Raw genomic sequence first — 13056 nt, 5'->3', positions numbered from 1 at the left:
ACTGGAAGATGGCCCAAGTCCTTGGGCCCCTGCACCCTTGTGGGAGACCCAGAAGGAAGAAAACCAGTTCCTGCCATTGTGGCCATTTGGGGAGTGAACCAGCAGAGGGAAGACCCTCCCTCTCTCTCTGTCTCTCCCTTTATCTGTAACTCTCTCAAATAAATAAATAAATAAATAAATAAAATCTTTAAAAAAAGTTCACCAAGAATATTATACCCAGCAAAGCTATCCTTTAAAAGTGAAAAAGAAACAAGGCATTTTCCAGATAAGCAAAAAGTGAGAGAGTTCACCACTACAAGACCAGCCTTCCAAGAAATTCTGAAGGGCTTCCTGCATTAGAAATAAACATGAAAACACAGGACACCCACAAATACAGTAACAGAGCAGGTAGAATCAGTGTCCAATCAACAAAATAAATGTCTTAGTTCTTTTCTATCAATACTTCCCTTGAATATAAATGGATTAAATTCCCCAACCAAAAGACTTAGATCGGCTGCATGGATAAAGAATCAAGACCCCACTATAGGCTGCCTACAAGAACTTACTTCACCAAGACACACACAGTCTGAAAGTGAGGGGTTGGAAAAAGATATACTAGGCAACTAGAAACCAAACTGAGCAGGCATAGCTATTCTGATATCAGGTAACACAGACTTTAAATTAAAAATTGTAAAAGAGATAAAAAGGACACTATATTTTTATACAATTCAGCAAGAAGACATAACAATCAGAAGTATGTGTATACCCAACACAAGACCACTCAGATATATACAGCAAATAGTACTAGACCTCAAGGAAGAGACAGACTCCAATACATCACAGTGGGTGCCTTCAACACCCCACTCTCACCAAAGGACTATCATGCAGACAGAAAATCAATAAAGATACATCAGAGTTGAAACCGACTATCGAGCAAGTGGACATAGCAGACGTGTCCAGGACATTTCACCCATAGCTACAGAACACACGTTCTTCTCATCAGCACACGGAACATTCTCCAGGATAGGACCCCATGTTAGGCCACACATAAGTCTCAGCAAATGTGAAAAGACTGAAATCATATCATGTAATTTCTCAGACCAGAAAGTAATAAAACTAGAAATCAACAACAAGAACAATAGAACACTCATAAATACTTGGAAATTACACATGCTACTGATTGATCAATGGGTCATCGAAGAAATTAAAATGAAAAACTTTCTTGAAATAAATGAAAATGAGAACACAACGTATCAAAACCTGTGAGACACAGCAAAGGCAGTATTAATAGGGAAGTTTACAGCATTAAGTGTTTACATCAAAAAAAGACAAATCCCTCAAATTAAAGATCGAATGATGTATCTTGAAGACTTAGAAAAACAAAAACAAACCAAACCCCAAATCAGCAGGAGGTCAGAAATAATTAAGGATCAGAGTAGAAATAAAGGAAATTTGGAAAGTTTTTGAAAATCCACAAAAGAAAAAGTTAGCATTTTGAGAAGATAAACAAAATAGATAAACCTCTAGCCACACTAACAAAGAAAGAGAGAAAACTCAAATAAATAAAATTAGAGATGAAAAAGGAGGTATTTCAACCAACAGCACTGAAATGCAAAATCTTACAAGAAATTACTGTGAAGAATTGTATGCTAATAAACTGGAAAACCTGGAAGAAATGGATAAACTCCTGGATACACATAACCTACTAAGACTAAATCAGGAGGACTGGCGCTGTGACACATTAGGTTAAAGCCCTGGCCTGTAGTGCCAGCATCCCATATGGGCACAATTTTGAGTCCCAGCTGCTCCATTTCCCATTCAGTCTCCTGCAAATCTGCCTGGGAAAGCAGTGGAGGATTGTCCAAGTCCTTGGGCACCCAAAAGAAGCTGCTGGCTCCTGGCTTCGGCTTGGCTCCGGCCATTGCAGCCATTTGGGGAGTGAACCAGCAGATGAAAGATCTCTTTCTCTCCCTCTCCCTCTCCCTCTCCTTCTCTCTCTCCCTCTCTCCCTCTCTCCCTCTCTCCCTCCCTCCTTTCCTCTCTCCCTCCCTCTCTATCTCCCTCTTTCCCTCTCTCCCTCTACCTTTCTATCTCTCTAAAACTCTTTCAAATAAATGAAATAAATCTTAAAAAAAGACTAAATCAGGAAGATATACACTATCTAAATGAACAAGCAATGAGATTGGGGCAATAACCAAAAGTCTTACATCAAGGAAAAGCCCGGGACCTGATAGCTTTACTGCTGGATTCTACAAAACATTCAAAGAGGAAGTAACTTCAATACTTTTCAAATTATTCCAAATATGAAACAGCATGGAACTCTGCCAAACTCTTTTTATGAGTCCAGCAACACTTTGATACCAAAACCAAAGATATGACATGAAAAGAAAGAAACCTACAAACAAGATCCTCAATGAACACAGACGCAGATTCTCAAAAAAATTAGCAAATTAAATCCAAAACCACATCACAAAGATCACACATGATGATCCAGTGGAATTTATCCAAGAAATGCAAGTGTGCTTGAACATTCACAAATCAGTAGGTGTCATAAATCACATCAATAGAATGAAGAACAAAAACCATGTGGTTGGGGCCTGCGCTGTAGCATCGTGGGTGAAGCCTCCACCTGTGCTGCTGGCATCCCATATGGGCACCAGCTCATACCCCGACTGCTCCTCTTCCCTCTCTCTGTCTGTAACTCTACCTTTGAAATAAATCTTAAAAATTTCTTCTTCTTCTTTTTTTTTTTATTTTTTGGCCAGCGCCATGGCTCACTAGGCTAATCCTCCACCTGCCGCGCCGGCACATCGGGCTGTAGTCCTGGTCGGGGCACCGGATTCTGTCCTGGTCACTCCTCTTCCTGTCCAGCTCTCTGCTGTGGCCAGGGAGTGCAGCGGAGGATGGCCCAAGTGCTTGGGCCCTGCACCCCATGGGAGACCAGGAGAAGCACCTGGCTCCTGGCTTCGGATCAGTGCAGTGCGTCGGCTGCAGCACACTGGGCACAGCGGCCATTGGAGGGTGAACCAATGGTAAAGGAAGACCTTTCTCTCTGTCTCTACCTCTCTCACTGTTCACTCTGCCTGTCAAAAAAATTAAAAAAAGGTTTTTTTGAAAAAACATATGATCATTTCAATAGATGCAGAGTAAGCATTTGATAAAATTCAACACCCCTTCGTGATAAAAAAAAAAACTCTCCACAATTTATATATAGAAAGAACACTCCTCGAATTAGGAAGGCTATATATCACAAACCAACAGCCAAGATCATACTGAATGGAGAAAGCTAAAAGTACTTCCCCTGAGATCTGGAACAAGACAAAAATGTCCGCTTTCACCACTCTTATTTAATATACTACTGGAAGTTTTAGCAAGAGCAATTAGGGAGGAGAAAGAAGTAAGGGGCATCAAAACTGGAAAAGAGGAAGTCAAATTATCCATGTTTGCAAATGAGTGATGTTGCACATGGAAATACCTAAACACTCCACCAAAAACCTGTTAGAATTGGCAAATCAATTCAGTCAAGTTACAGGTTACAAAACAGACAAAAACAGTAACTTTTTTTAGGCTAATGATGAGCTCATTGAAAAAGAAAGCAAGAAATCCTATTCACAATAGCCATAAAAATATCAAATACTTAGGAATAAATTTCACCAAAGAAGTGAAAGATCTCTACAATGAAAATTATCAAACATTGATGAAAGAAATCATCAAGAACACAAAAAAAGGAAAACTATTCCTTGCTCATGGATTGGAAGAATCAGTATCATTAAAATGTCTATACCACCTAAAGCAATCTACAGATTCAATGCAATCCTATCAAAATACCAATGGCATTCTTTACAGAATTAGAAAAAATACTAAAATTCATATGGAATCACAAAAGACTCCAAATAGCCAAAGCAATCCTGAGTAAGGCAAGTCAAGCTGGAGGCATCACAATGCCTGACTTCAAAGCACACTACAAAGCTATAGCAATGAAAACACCTTGGTGTTGATATACAAACCGATACATGGGTCAGTGGAACAGAATAGAGAGCCCAGAAATTAACCCATTTACACACAGCCAACTGATTTTTTAAAATTTTTATTTATTTATTTATTTGAGAGGTTAAGTTATAGACAGAGAGAGAGAGAGAGAGAAAGCTCTTGCATGCACTGGATTCAAACCACAAATGGCCGCAATGGCTGAGGCTGGGCCGATTCAAAGCCAGGAACTGGGAGCTTCGTCTGGGTCTCCCCTGCAGGTGCAGGGGTCCAAACACTTAGACCATCTACCACTGCTTTCTCAGGACATAGCAAAAAGCAAATCAGAAGAGAAGCAACCGGGACATGAACCAGCAACCATATGGGATATTGGCACCACAGGTGAAGGCTTAGCCCTGGCCCCCTGGCCTACTGATTTTTGACAAAGTACTCAGACCATACAGTAGACTAAGGATATTCTCTTCAACAAATGCTACTGTCAAAACTGGATATATATATATATATATATATATATATATATATATATATACACACACACACACACACACACACACATATATATATATATGTAGGTATATAGATAATGTAGAATGAACTCAGATTCATACCTCTCACAATATACAAAGATCAATGAAAAATGGGTTAAAGACTAAATTTAAGACCTGAGACTATGAAGTTACTGGAAGAAAACATTCCAAGACATTGGCATAAATAGGGGATGACTTCTTGGACAAGCACCCCAGAGCACAGGCAACAAAAGCAAAACTAAACAAATGGGACTATATCAAACTCAGAAGCTGCTGCACAGAAAGATAACCACTAGCAGGATGAAGTAAATTTCAACATAATGGGAAAATATATTCGCAAACTATCTGACAAAGGATTATTACCCTGGATATATCAGGAACTTTAAAAATGCATCAACAGGGCCAGAGTTGTGGCATGGCAGATAAAGCCGCCATCTACAGTGCAGGTACTCCATATGGGCACCAGTTTGAGTCCTAGCTGCTCCACTTCTGGTCCAGCTCTCTGCTATGGCCTGGGAAAGCCGTGGAAGATGGCCCAAAGCCTTGGGCCCTTGTATTCACAAGGGAGACCAACAAGAAGCTCCTGGTTACTGGCCTCAGATCAGTGCAGTTCCAGCTGTTGCAGCCATCTAGGAAGTGAACCAGCAGATGGAAGACCTCTCTCTTGGTCTCGTTCTCTCTGCCTTTCCCTCTCTGTAACTCTGCCTTCAAATAAATAAATAAATCTTTAAAAAAATTCAACAACAAAAAACAAATAACCCATTTAAGAAATGAGCAAGGAACCTCAACAAATGTATGAAACAATGATCAGTTTCACTAGCCTTCAGGGAAATGCAAATCAAAACCATATTGTGATATCACCTCATCCCTGTCAGATTGGCTAAAACCCAAAATGCAGAGAGTAACAAATGCTGGTGAGCATGTGGAGAAAGGGGAACACTTACACCACTGTTGGAGGAAATGCAAATTAGTGCAGCCAGTATGGAAATCACTGTGGAGTTTTCTTTAAAAACTAGAAATAGGGCGGGCGCCAGGGCTCACTAGGCTAATCCTCTGCCTGCAGAGCTGGCACACCGGGTTTAGTCCCGGTTGGGGCGCCGGATTCTGTCATGGTTGCTCATCTTCCAATCCAGCTCTCTGCTGTGGCCCGGGAAGGCAGTGGAGGATGGCCCAGGTCCTTGGGCCCTGCACCTGCATTGGAGACCAGAAGCATCTGGCTCCTGGCTTCGGATCAGTGTGGTACGCCGGCTACAGCGCACCGGCCGCTGTGGGCACTGTGGGGTCAACCAATAGAAAAGGAAGACCTTTCTCTCTTTCTCTCTCTCACTGTCCACTCTGCCTATCAAAAACAAACAAACAAAAAAACCTAGAAATAGACTTGCCATATGATTCAGCAACCCCACTATAGGGTATATACCCAAAAACCATGAACACACTGCATCAAAGAGATACCTGCACCACCACGTTTATAGAGCACTGTTCACAAGCCAAAATTTGGAATCAACCAAGGTATCTATCAACAGATGACAGAATAAAGAACATGGAGTATTATTCAGCTATAACAAAGAACAAAATTCTACCATTTGCAGCAAAATGGACACAACTGGAGGACAACATGTTAAGTAAATTAAGCCAGACCCAGAAAGACAAATACTGTATGTTCTCCCTTATATGAAGGAAAGAAGGAAGGAAGGAAGGAAGGAAGGAAGGAAGGAAGGAAGGAAGGAAGGAAGGAAGAAAGAAGAAGGCAGGAAGGAAGGAAGGAAGGAAGGAAAGAAGGCAGGCAGGAAGGAAGGGGTATCATTACTGCTGCAAATATAGTTGTGTGAAACTTTGTTTATACCTTTATAAAACCAATGGTTAAGAATGTTAGGTTAAGAATGCTATACTATTATAGTTTTACTAATTTGTGATTACTTTAAAATATGGTCATTTTTCCATTCAATTATTGTTTATAGTCATTGTCTATATTACCGCTACACTTTACCACTACACTCCAGTCTTTTTCTTTTTTTTTTTTTACTTGTTAAACTTCTGATTTGGTGACTTATTAAGCCTTTTTAGACTATAATGTAAATTTAAAATATATTACCTCAAAAACTAAAAAAAAAAAAAAGAAGAAGAAAGAAGGGTATAACGGGTAAAGGAGGAGGGAGGGAGGGAGGAATTGAATAGTATTCTGTTCTTAGAATTGTATCTGCAGGGGCCAGCGTTGTGGCATAGTGGTTAAAGCCACCACCTGTAGTGCTGACATGCCATATGGGTGCCAGTTCAAGTCCTGGCTACTCTACTTTTTTTTTTCTTTTTTTTTACAGGCAAAGTTAGACAGTGAGAGAGAGAGAGAGAGAGAGAGAGAGAGAGGGAGAGAGAGAGAGAGAAAGGTCTTCCTTTTTCCGTTCCTTCACCCCCAAAGTAGCCGCTACAGCTGGCACGTTATGGCTGGCACGCTGTGCCGATTCGAAGCCAGGAGCTAGGTGCTTCCTCCTGGTCTCTCATGCGGGTGCAGGGCCTAAGGACCTGGGACATGCTCCACTGCACTTCTGGGCCACAGCAGAGTGCTGGATTGGAAGAGGAGCAACCGTGACAGAATCCGGCGCCCCAACCGGGACTAGAACCCGGGGTGCTGGCGCCACAGGCAGAGGATTAGCCCAGTGAGCCGGGGCACCGGCCCTGCTCTACTTCTAATTCAGCTCCCTGCTTTGGCCTGGGAAAGCAGTGGAAAATGGCCCAAGTTCTTGGGCCCCTGCACCTGCATTGGAGACCCAAAGAAAGCTCCTGGCTCCTGGCTTTGGATCAGCGCAGTTCTGGCCGTTGTGGCCATCTGGAGAGTGAACCAGAGGTTGGAAGACCTCTCTCTCTCTCTGCCACTGCCTCTTTGTAACTCCACATTTCAAATAAATAAATCTTTTTTAAAAAACTGTACCTACAAATCATATAGAATCTAATAAAAACTAATTAAATTTTTTTAAAAAATTAAAAGCTAGCTTCAATTACATGCAGGAATGTTTTAAGATCATAAATTGGTTTGGTATATTTAAACTTCCAGTACCCTTCTAGTTGGAAGACACTTGGTTTTAAAGATACCCACAGGTATTTCAACTTTGGTGGTGAAATGAACAATTTAAATTAAAGCATCAGGCACTCGGGGCTCCCATTGTCCCTCCACCTCAGGCTCTGACAGAAGCGGCCTCTCCCCAGACCACACTGCAGGGTGTGACAGATTCTCTGGTTTCTCTCCTGCTGTGTAGACATCTGTCCCTCTCTGAGTCTCCCCTAAGCAATACTAAATCCACAAAAACTCCAGTCTGACCTGACGGCATCCATTATACTCCTCAAGGACAGATATTTTTGTAAAGTAAACTTAGCTAAGACATTAAGTGAGGAAGTAAAGACCCCAGCAGAGAACGTCCTGGAAAACGAGGGCGTCTCAGGTGCTGCTTCCCAGGAACCTCCCTCTTCAAGCACCCGTGTCACATCGGGAGCCTTTTCCTCTTTGTGAACGTGGCTTCAAGTCTCCCTGAAGGTGCAGCGGTGCCTCCTCCGGTTGCAACAGAAGTAGCCCGGGGTGCACTTTCCCGGACAGAGGCAGCCAGACAACAGTGGGAAATGCACATGTGTGCTGCCAGGCTCAGGGCAGCCAAGGCGCTTTGGGGCGCCACCTGCTGGCCGTTTGTCCACACTGCAGGATGCTCAGAACCGTTGACTTCTTCTCTGCTGCCCCCTGCTGGACTACTGACTGAGTCACTGCCAGTGGTTTTCATAGATGGGGATTAGTTAGGCATCCTGTGCACGACAGCAGATGGAGACAAAAAGAAGCAAAGACACCGTCGGATATAGATGTCTATGCACCTACATTATACCAGCGAAGAACAATTGCCATTTACAGGTTACCAAATAGCATTTACTAGACACTGAAAAATAAAGGAGTTACACATCTAGCAATATACGTGCAAAACTACATCCAAAATTATGAAACACAGAGTAAAGGAATAAAATAAACGTAAGAGGACAATTCTACCTCTTCTTTTACTTTTTGACAGGCAGAGTGGACAGTGAGAGAGAGAGAGACAGATGAAAGATCTTCCTTTGCCTTTGGTTCATGCTCCAGTGGCCGCCACAGCTGGTGTACTGCGGCAGGCGCACCACGCTGATCCGATGGCAGGAGTCAGTTGCTTCTCCTGGTCTCCCATGGGGTGCAGGGCCCAAGCACTTGGGCCATCCTCCACTGCACTCCCGGGCCACAGCAGAGAGCTGGCCTGGAAGAGGGGCAACCGGGACAGAATCCGGCGCCCCGACCGGGACTAGAACCTGGTGTACCGGCACTGCAAGGCGGAGGATTAGCCTAGTGAGCTGCGGTGCCGGCCAATTCTACCTCTTTATTATTTGCAAAGTGAGCATGAAAATGCCAATGTTTTTCTCAACCGTATCTATGGGGCAGCCCCACTCAAATTTCCCTGGAGCTGTTTCACAGATCCTGACACACAATGCACACACCCAGATCCCACACCTTATGGAAAATGTGACACAACACAGACCCGCATCGCTGGGTCAGAGGGCAAGTGCTGGGCCTTCCCAAAGGTACGCACGAGGTGTGACTGACACAGGGCCCTCCACTGTGGGGTGACGAGTACTGTCACAACCACTGGAGGAAGCCATGGACGCAAATCACCATGCACAAGGCCCAGAGCCAGTTTTACATCGATGGAGGCTGTCAGTAAGGGCTTCTATCATCCAAGGGCCCCTACAACTTCATCCCATCCATGGTTCCTCAGTAGGAAGTGGGACCTGTACTGTGTCCATAGCGAAAGAACCCTACTGGAAAACCCTTACCTATGTCGCTTAGGGAAGTATGAACAAAAGTGAGTGAACCTGTAAGACATGTAACTATTTAAATACTCATAAATTCTATGAACTAGTTAATCTTCCTTTACCTGTGTAGCTGTATCCTTGCATCTGGGAAGCTTCAACATCCTAGGAGGAAAGAATTGGTACCATCATTATTTACAGAGATGTCTACTTCCTGAATGGATAAATTGTTTATCCCCCTGAATGGATAAATGTACATGATCCAACTTTATGCTGTTTACACTCAATTCACAGATAAATATACATATAAGCTGAAAATGTAAGAATTGGAGGGGCCAGCATTGTGGCATAGTCGGTAAAGCCGCCGCCTGCAGTACTGGCATTCTGTAAGGGTGCCAGTTCAAGACCCGGCTGCTCCACTTCCAATCCAGCTCTCTGCTATGGCATGGGAAAGCAGTAGAAGATGGTCCAAGTCCTTGGGACTCTGCACCCATGTGGGAAACCTGGAGGGAACTCCTGGATCCTGCCTTCGAATCAGCATAGCTCCAGCTATTGTGGCTAATTGGTGAGTGAACCAGCGAATGGAAGCACCCCACCCCCTGCCGCTTCTCCTCTGTGTAATTCTGATTTTCAAATAAATAAATAAATCTTTAAAAATATTAATTGTAACAATAGAAAATCTGCAAATACATGGAAATTAAACAACATGCTACTGAATGACTAATGGATCATGGAAGAAATTAAAGTAGAAATAAAAACTCTTGAAACAAATGAGAATATCAACAAAGCATATCAAAATCTGAGGACAGCCAATGCAGTATTCCGAGAAAGGTTTACAACAACAAGCTTCCCTTAAAATGGAAAGATCTCAAATAAATTATCTAATATTCATGTTAAAGACTTGGAAAAGCAAGAAAAACCATATCCAAAATTAGTAGGAGGTGAGAAATCAAGAGAATCAGAGCAGAAATTAATGAAACTCAAACAAAACTAACAACTCTTAAAATAAAAAAAAAGGAAAAGATGGTTTTTGAAAAATAAGCAAAACAGGTAAATCTTTAGCCAACTAACAAAGAAAACAGAGAAAAAACCTAAAATAAATAAAATTAGAGATGAAAAATGATACCACAGAAACACAAAGAATTACAAGTGACTCCTGTGAATGACTTTGTGCTATCAACTTAGAAAACCTTGAAGAGATAGATGAATTCCTAGATGCACGCTATCTGCCAATATTACTTCAAGAAGATATAGAAAACCATAACAATGCGATTGAAGCAGTACCTAAAGTCTCCTGTCAAAGAAAGGTCCAGGACCTGATGTCTTCACAACTAAATTCTACAGAACATTTAGACAGGAACTAACTCCAATACTTTGCAAATTATTCCAAAACACTGAAAATGAAAGAATTCTGCTGAATTCTTTTTACAAGGCCAGTGTAACTCTGATACCAAAACCAAACAAAGACATAACATAAAAAGTAAACTATAGACCAATATTCCTGATACACACAGATGTAGAAATTCTCAACAAAAGATTAGCAAACTGAATCCAACACTACATCAAAAAGATCATAACCATGATCAACTAGCATTTACCCCAGAGGTGCAAGTGTGCTTCAACATTCACAAACCCATAAATATAAGTCACAGTAGCAGACTGAAAACACCATATGATCATCTCGATAGATGCAGAGAAATCATGATTCAGCATCCCATCTCTATAAAAACCCTCAACAAATTAGTTCTACAAGCAGCATATCTCAAAATGATACAGCTACATGTGTGTGCATGTATGTATATGACAAACTGGCAATCAGGATCACCCTGAATTCAGAACACTTGAAAGCAGATCCAGAACAAGACAAGGATGTCCAATTTTTACCACTCATACTTGATATAGTGTTGAAAGTATGAGCATGGGGGAGGGGAGGGCTGTGCTGTGGCGTAGTGAGTAAAGCCACTGCCTGTAGTGCCAGTATCCCTTATGGGTGCCAGTTTCTGTCCTGGATGCTCCTCTTCTGATCTAGCTCTCTGCTATGGCCTGGGAAAGCAGTGGAAGGTGGCCCAAGTCCCTGGGTTCCTGCACCTGTGTGGGAGACCTGGAGGAAGCTCCTGGCTCCTGGCTTCGATCGGCACAGATCTGGCAGTTGCCGCCATCTGGGGAGTGAACCAGCGGATGTAAGACCTATCTCTCCCTCACTCTCTCTCTGCCTCTGCCTCTCTGTAACTCTGCCTTTCAAATAAATAAATATATCTTAAAAATTAGAAAGTATTAGCATGAGCAATTACAGAATTGAAGAAACAATGAGCTTCAAATGTCACAGAAGATGAAACCAAATATCCATGTTTGCAGATGACATGATGCTGTACAGTGCTAGGTCATGCCTCTCATTCAAACTGTTACCTCAACTATATTGGAAACAGATCCTCTTAAGTCACTCAACTTACTTCACAAGGAGGGAATGAGAATGTGTGGGTCTTGCAGTCAGTTTTGGAAACAAAACTTGGACTCTAAAATGACCACGCTTGGACACTGAAAAATATGTGTGTAGACAGCAGTACAGCAGCACCTACACTGTGGCATGGCTCACTTTGAAAATTCCATGGTGTCCTGTCGCCAGGGTAACAAGGTGAATGACATCATCCTGCCATTCCAACTGTCACTCTCTTGAGCTGAAAGGTTCAAACTTGAGTGCGGTGGGAACGTGTGTATCGTCCTATCCAGAGTGGTCCGCGATGGGAAATCTCAACTGCTGTCCAGCAGGTAGGCCACACTGACCTCCACAATGCTGCTTCTCCACCGGCCACTTACCTTCTGCTTAATCACTCTCCTCATGGACTGTCATTTCCCCATTCCAGGCTGTCTACAGATTTATAAAGATAGTTGGTCATCCGTATTATTCAGTTTCTACTTTTGATGCTTCTGTTAAGTTTGTTGTTTCAAAATCTTTCCTAAATTTAGAGAAACACATTATTTCCAATGTCAAGTTTGTTTGCACCTTATCCAGAGAATGATGACAGGAAAGAAACTCACACTACCCTCATCAGTTAGGAAAAATTAAGACCAAACACAACACAGACATCACACAAAAAGGCACTTTCAAGTCAATCTCTTCTCTCTGTAGAGGCCGCCATCTGAGACCAAGACTGTAAGAACAGTCTGAACCCAGATATCTTTTTGTCACATTGGAAGAAACTGGGATTTCAGGGTGGGGTGGATAAACACATGAACCCCGCTGTTTGGGGGTTACAGGGAAATGGGGAGGAGGGACAGTGCCATTGGTCAGTGGGGCAGACATCTGAAGACTGAGAGAAGGGGGCCTGCCTGATGGTCCTCAGGCAGAATCATGGGTTGGATGGGGCAAGCCTGGCGAAGGATGAACCTCACCAATGGGAGAGGGAATTGTGTATGCTGTCCCTGCAGGGTCTAGCGAGAGATGAAGAGTTCCTAGGGACTGGGTTTTGGTGAGAAAGGTCATGGGCATGAAGGTGCAAACGCAGAGCTGGTACAGACATTGCCTTTTTCAGACAGGGATTTGAGACTGCTCAGCCACTTTCTCTGAAGGACAGATATTAACTTTTCTGTGGCATTAAAAAATTCATCTGAGACAGAGTAAATTATAAAGAAAGAAGACCCTCAAGCTCAGGATTCTCAAGTCTAGCAGTCAAAGATCAGGTGCCCATATCAAGGGTCCCATGTTGTGTCCCATCATCGTGGAAAAGTAGAAGAGCAAGCAGAGTGACAGAAGAGAGAC

The 13056-nt window shown here is 42.7% G+C and overlaps 2 protein-coding genes across 47 annotated transcripts in view; one reads left to right on the top strand and one right to left on the bottom strand.

The window, feature by feature from the left end:
• LOC103347106 (uncharacterized) overlaps positions 1 to 13056 on the bottom strand; it is a 619502-nt gene that overhangs the window by 246471 nt on the left and 359975 nt on the right. For 36 of the 45 annotated variants that reach the window (XR_011383700.1, XR_011383690.1, XR_011383692.1 and 33 more), the window contains 2 exons: positions 12114 to 12253; positions 9425 to 9464 (listed from right to left, as the gene is read on the bottom strand). The exons of the other annotated variants lie outside the window; for them this stretch is intronic. The gene's annotated coding sequence lies outside the window, so the exon portion shown is untranslated. The remainder of the gene's footprint in view (positions 1 to 9424; positions 9465 to 12113; positions 12254 to 13056) is intronic. 45 annotated transcript variants of the gene reach the window in all.
• LOC127489621 (uncharacterized) overlaps positions 1 to 13056 on the top strand; it is a 265586-nt gene that overhangs the window by 241112 nt on the left and 11418 nt on the right. Inside the window, exon 1 of one of the 2 annotated variants that reach the window (XM_070061513.1) lies at positions 11729 to 12065. The exons of the other annotated variant lie outside the window; for it this stretch is intronic. Coding sequence (XP_069917614.1) covers positions 11936 to 12065 — 130 coding nt within the window. The 5' untranslated portion in view covers positions 11729 to 11935. Of the gene's footprint in view, positions 1 to 11728; positions 12066 to 13056 lie in introns of those variants that run through there. 2 annotated transcript variants of the gene reach the window in all.

Source organism: Oryctolagus cuniculus, chromosome 17 (genome assembly GCF_964237555.1).
Source record: "Oryctolagus cuniculus chromosome 17, mOryCun1.1, whole genome shotgun sequence".
NCBI classification, from domain to species: domain Eukaryota; kingdom Metazoa; phylum Chordata; class Mammalia; order Lagomorpha; family Leporidae; genus Oryctolagus; species Oryctolagus cuniculus.
The sequence above is the reverse complement of the archived record's forward strand: the minus strand, read 5'-3'. Positions and strand labels throughout refer to the sequence as shown.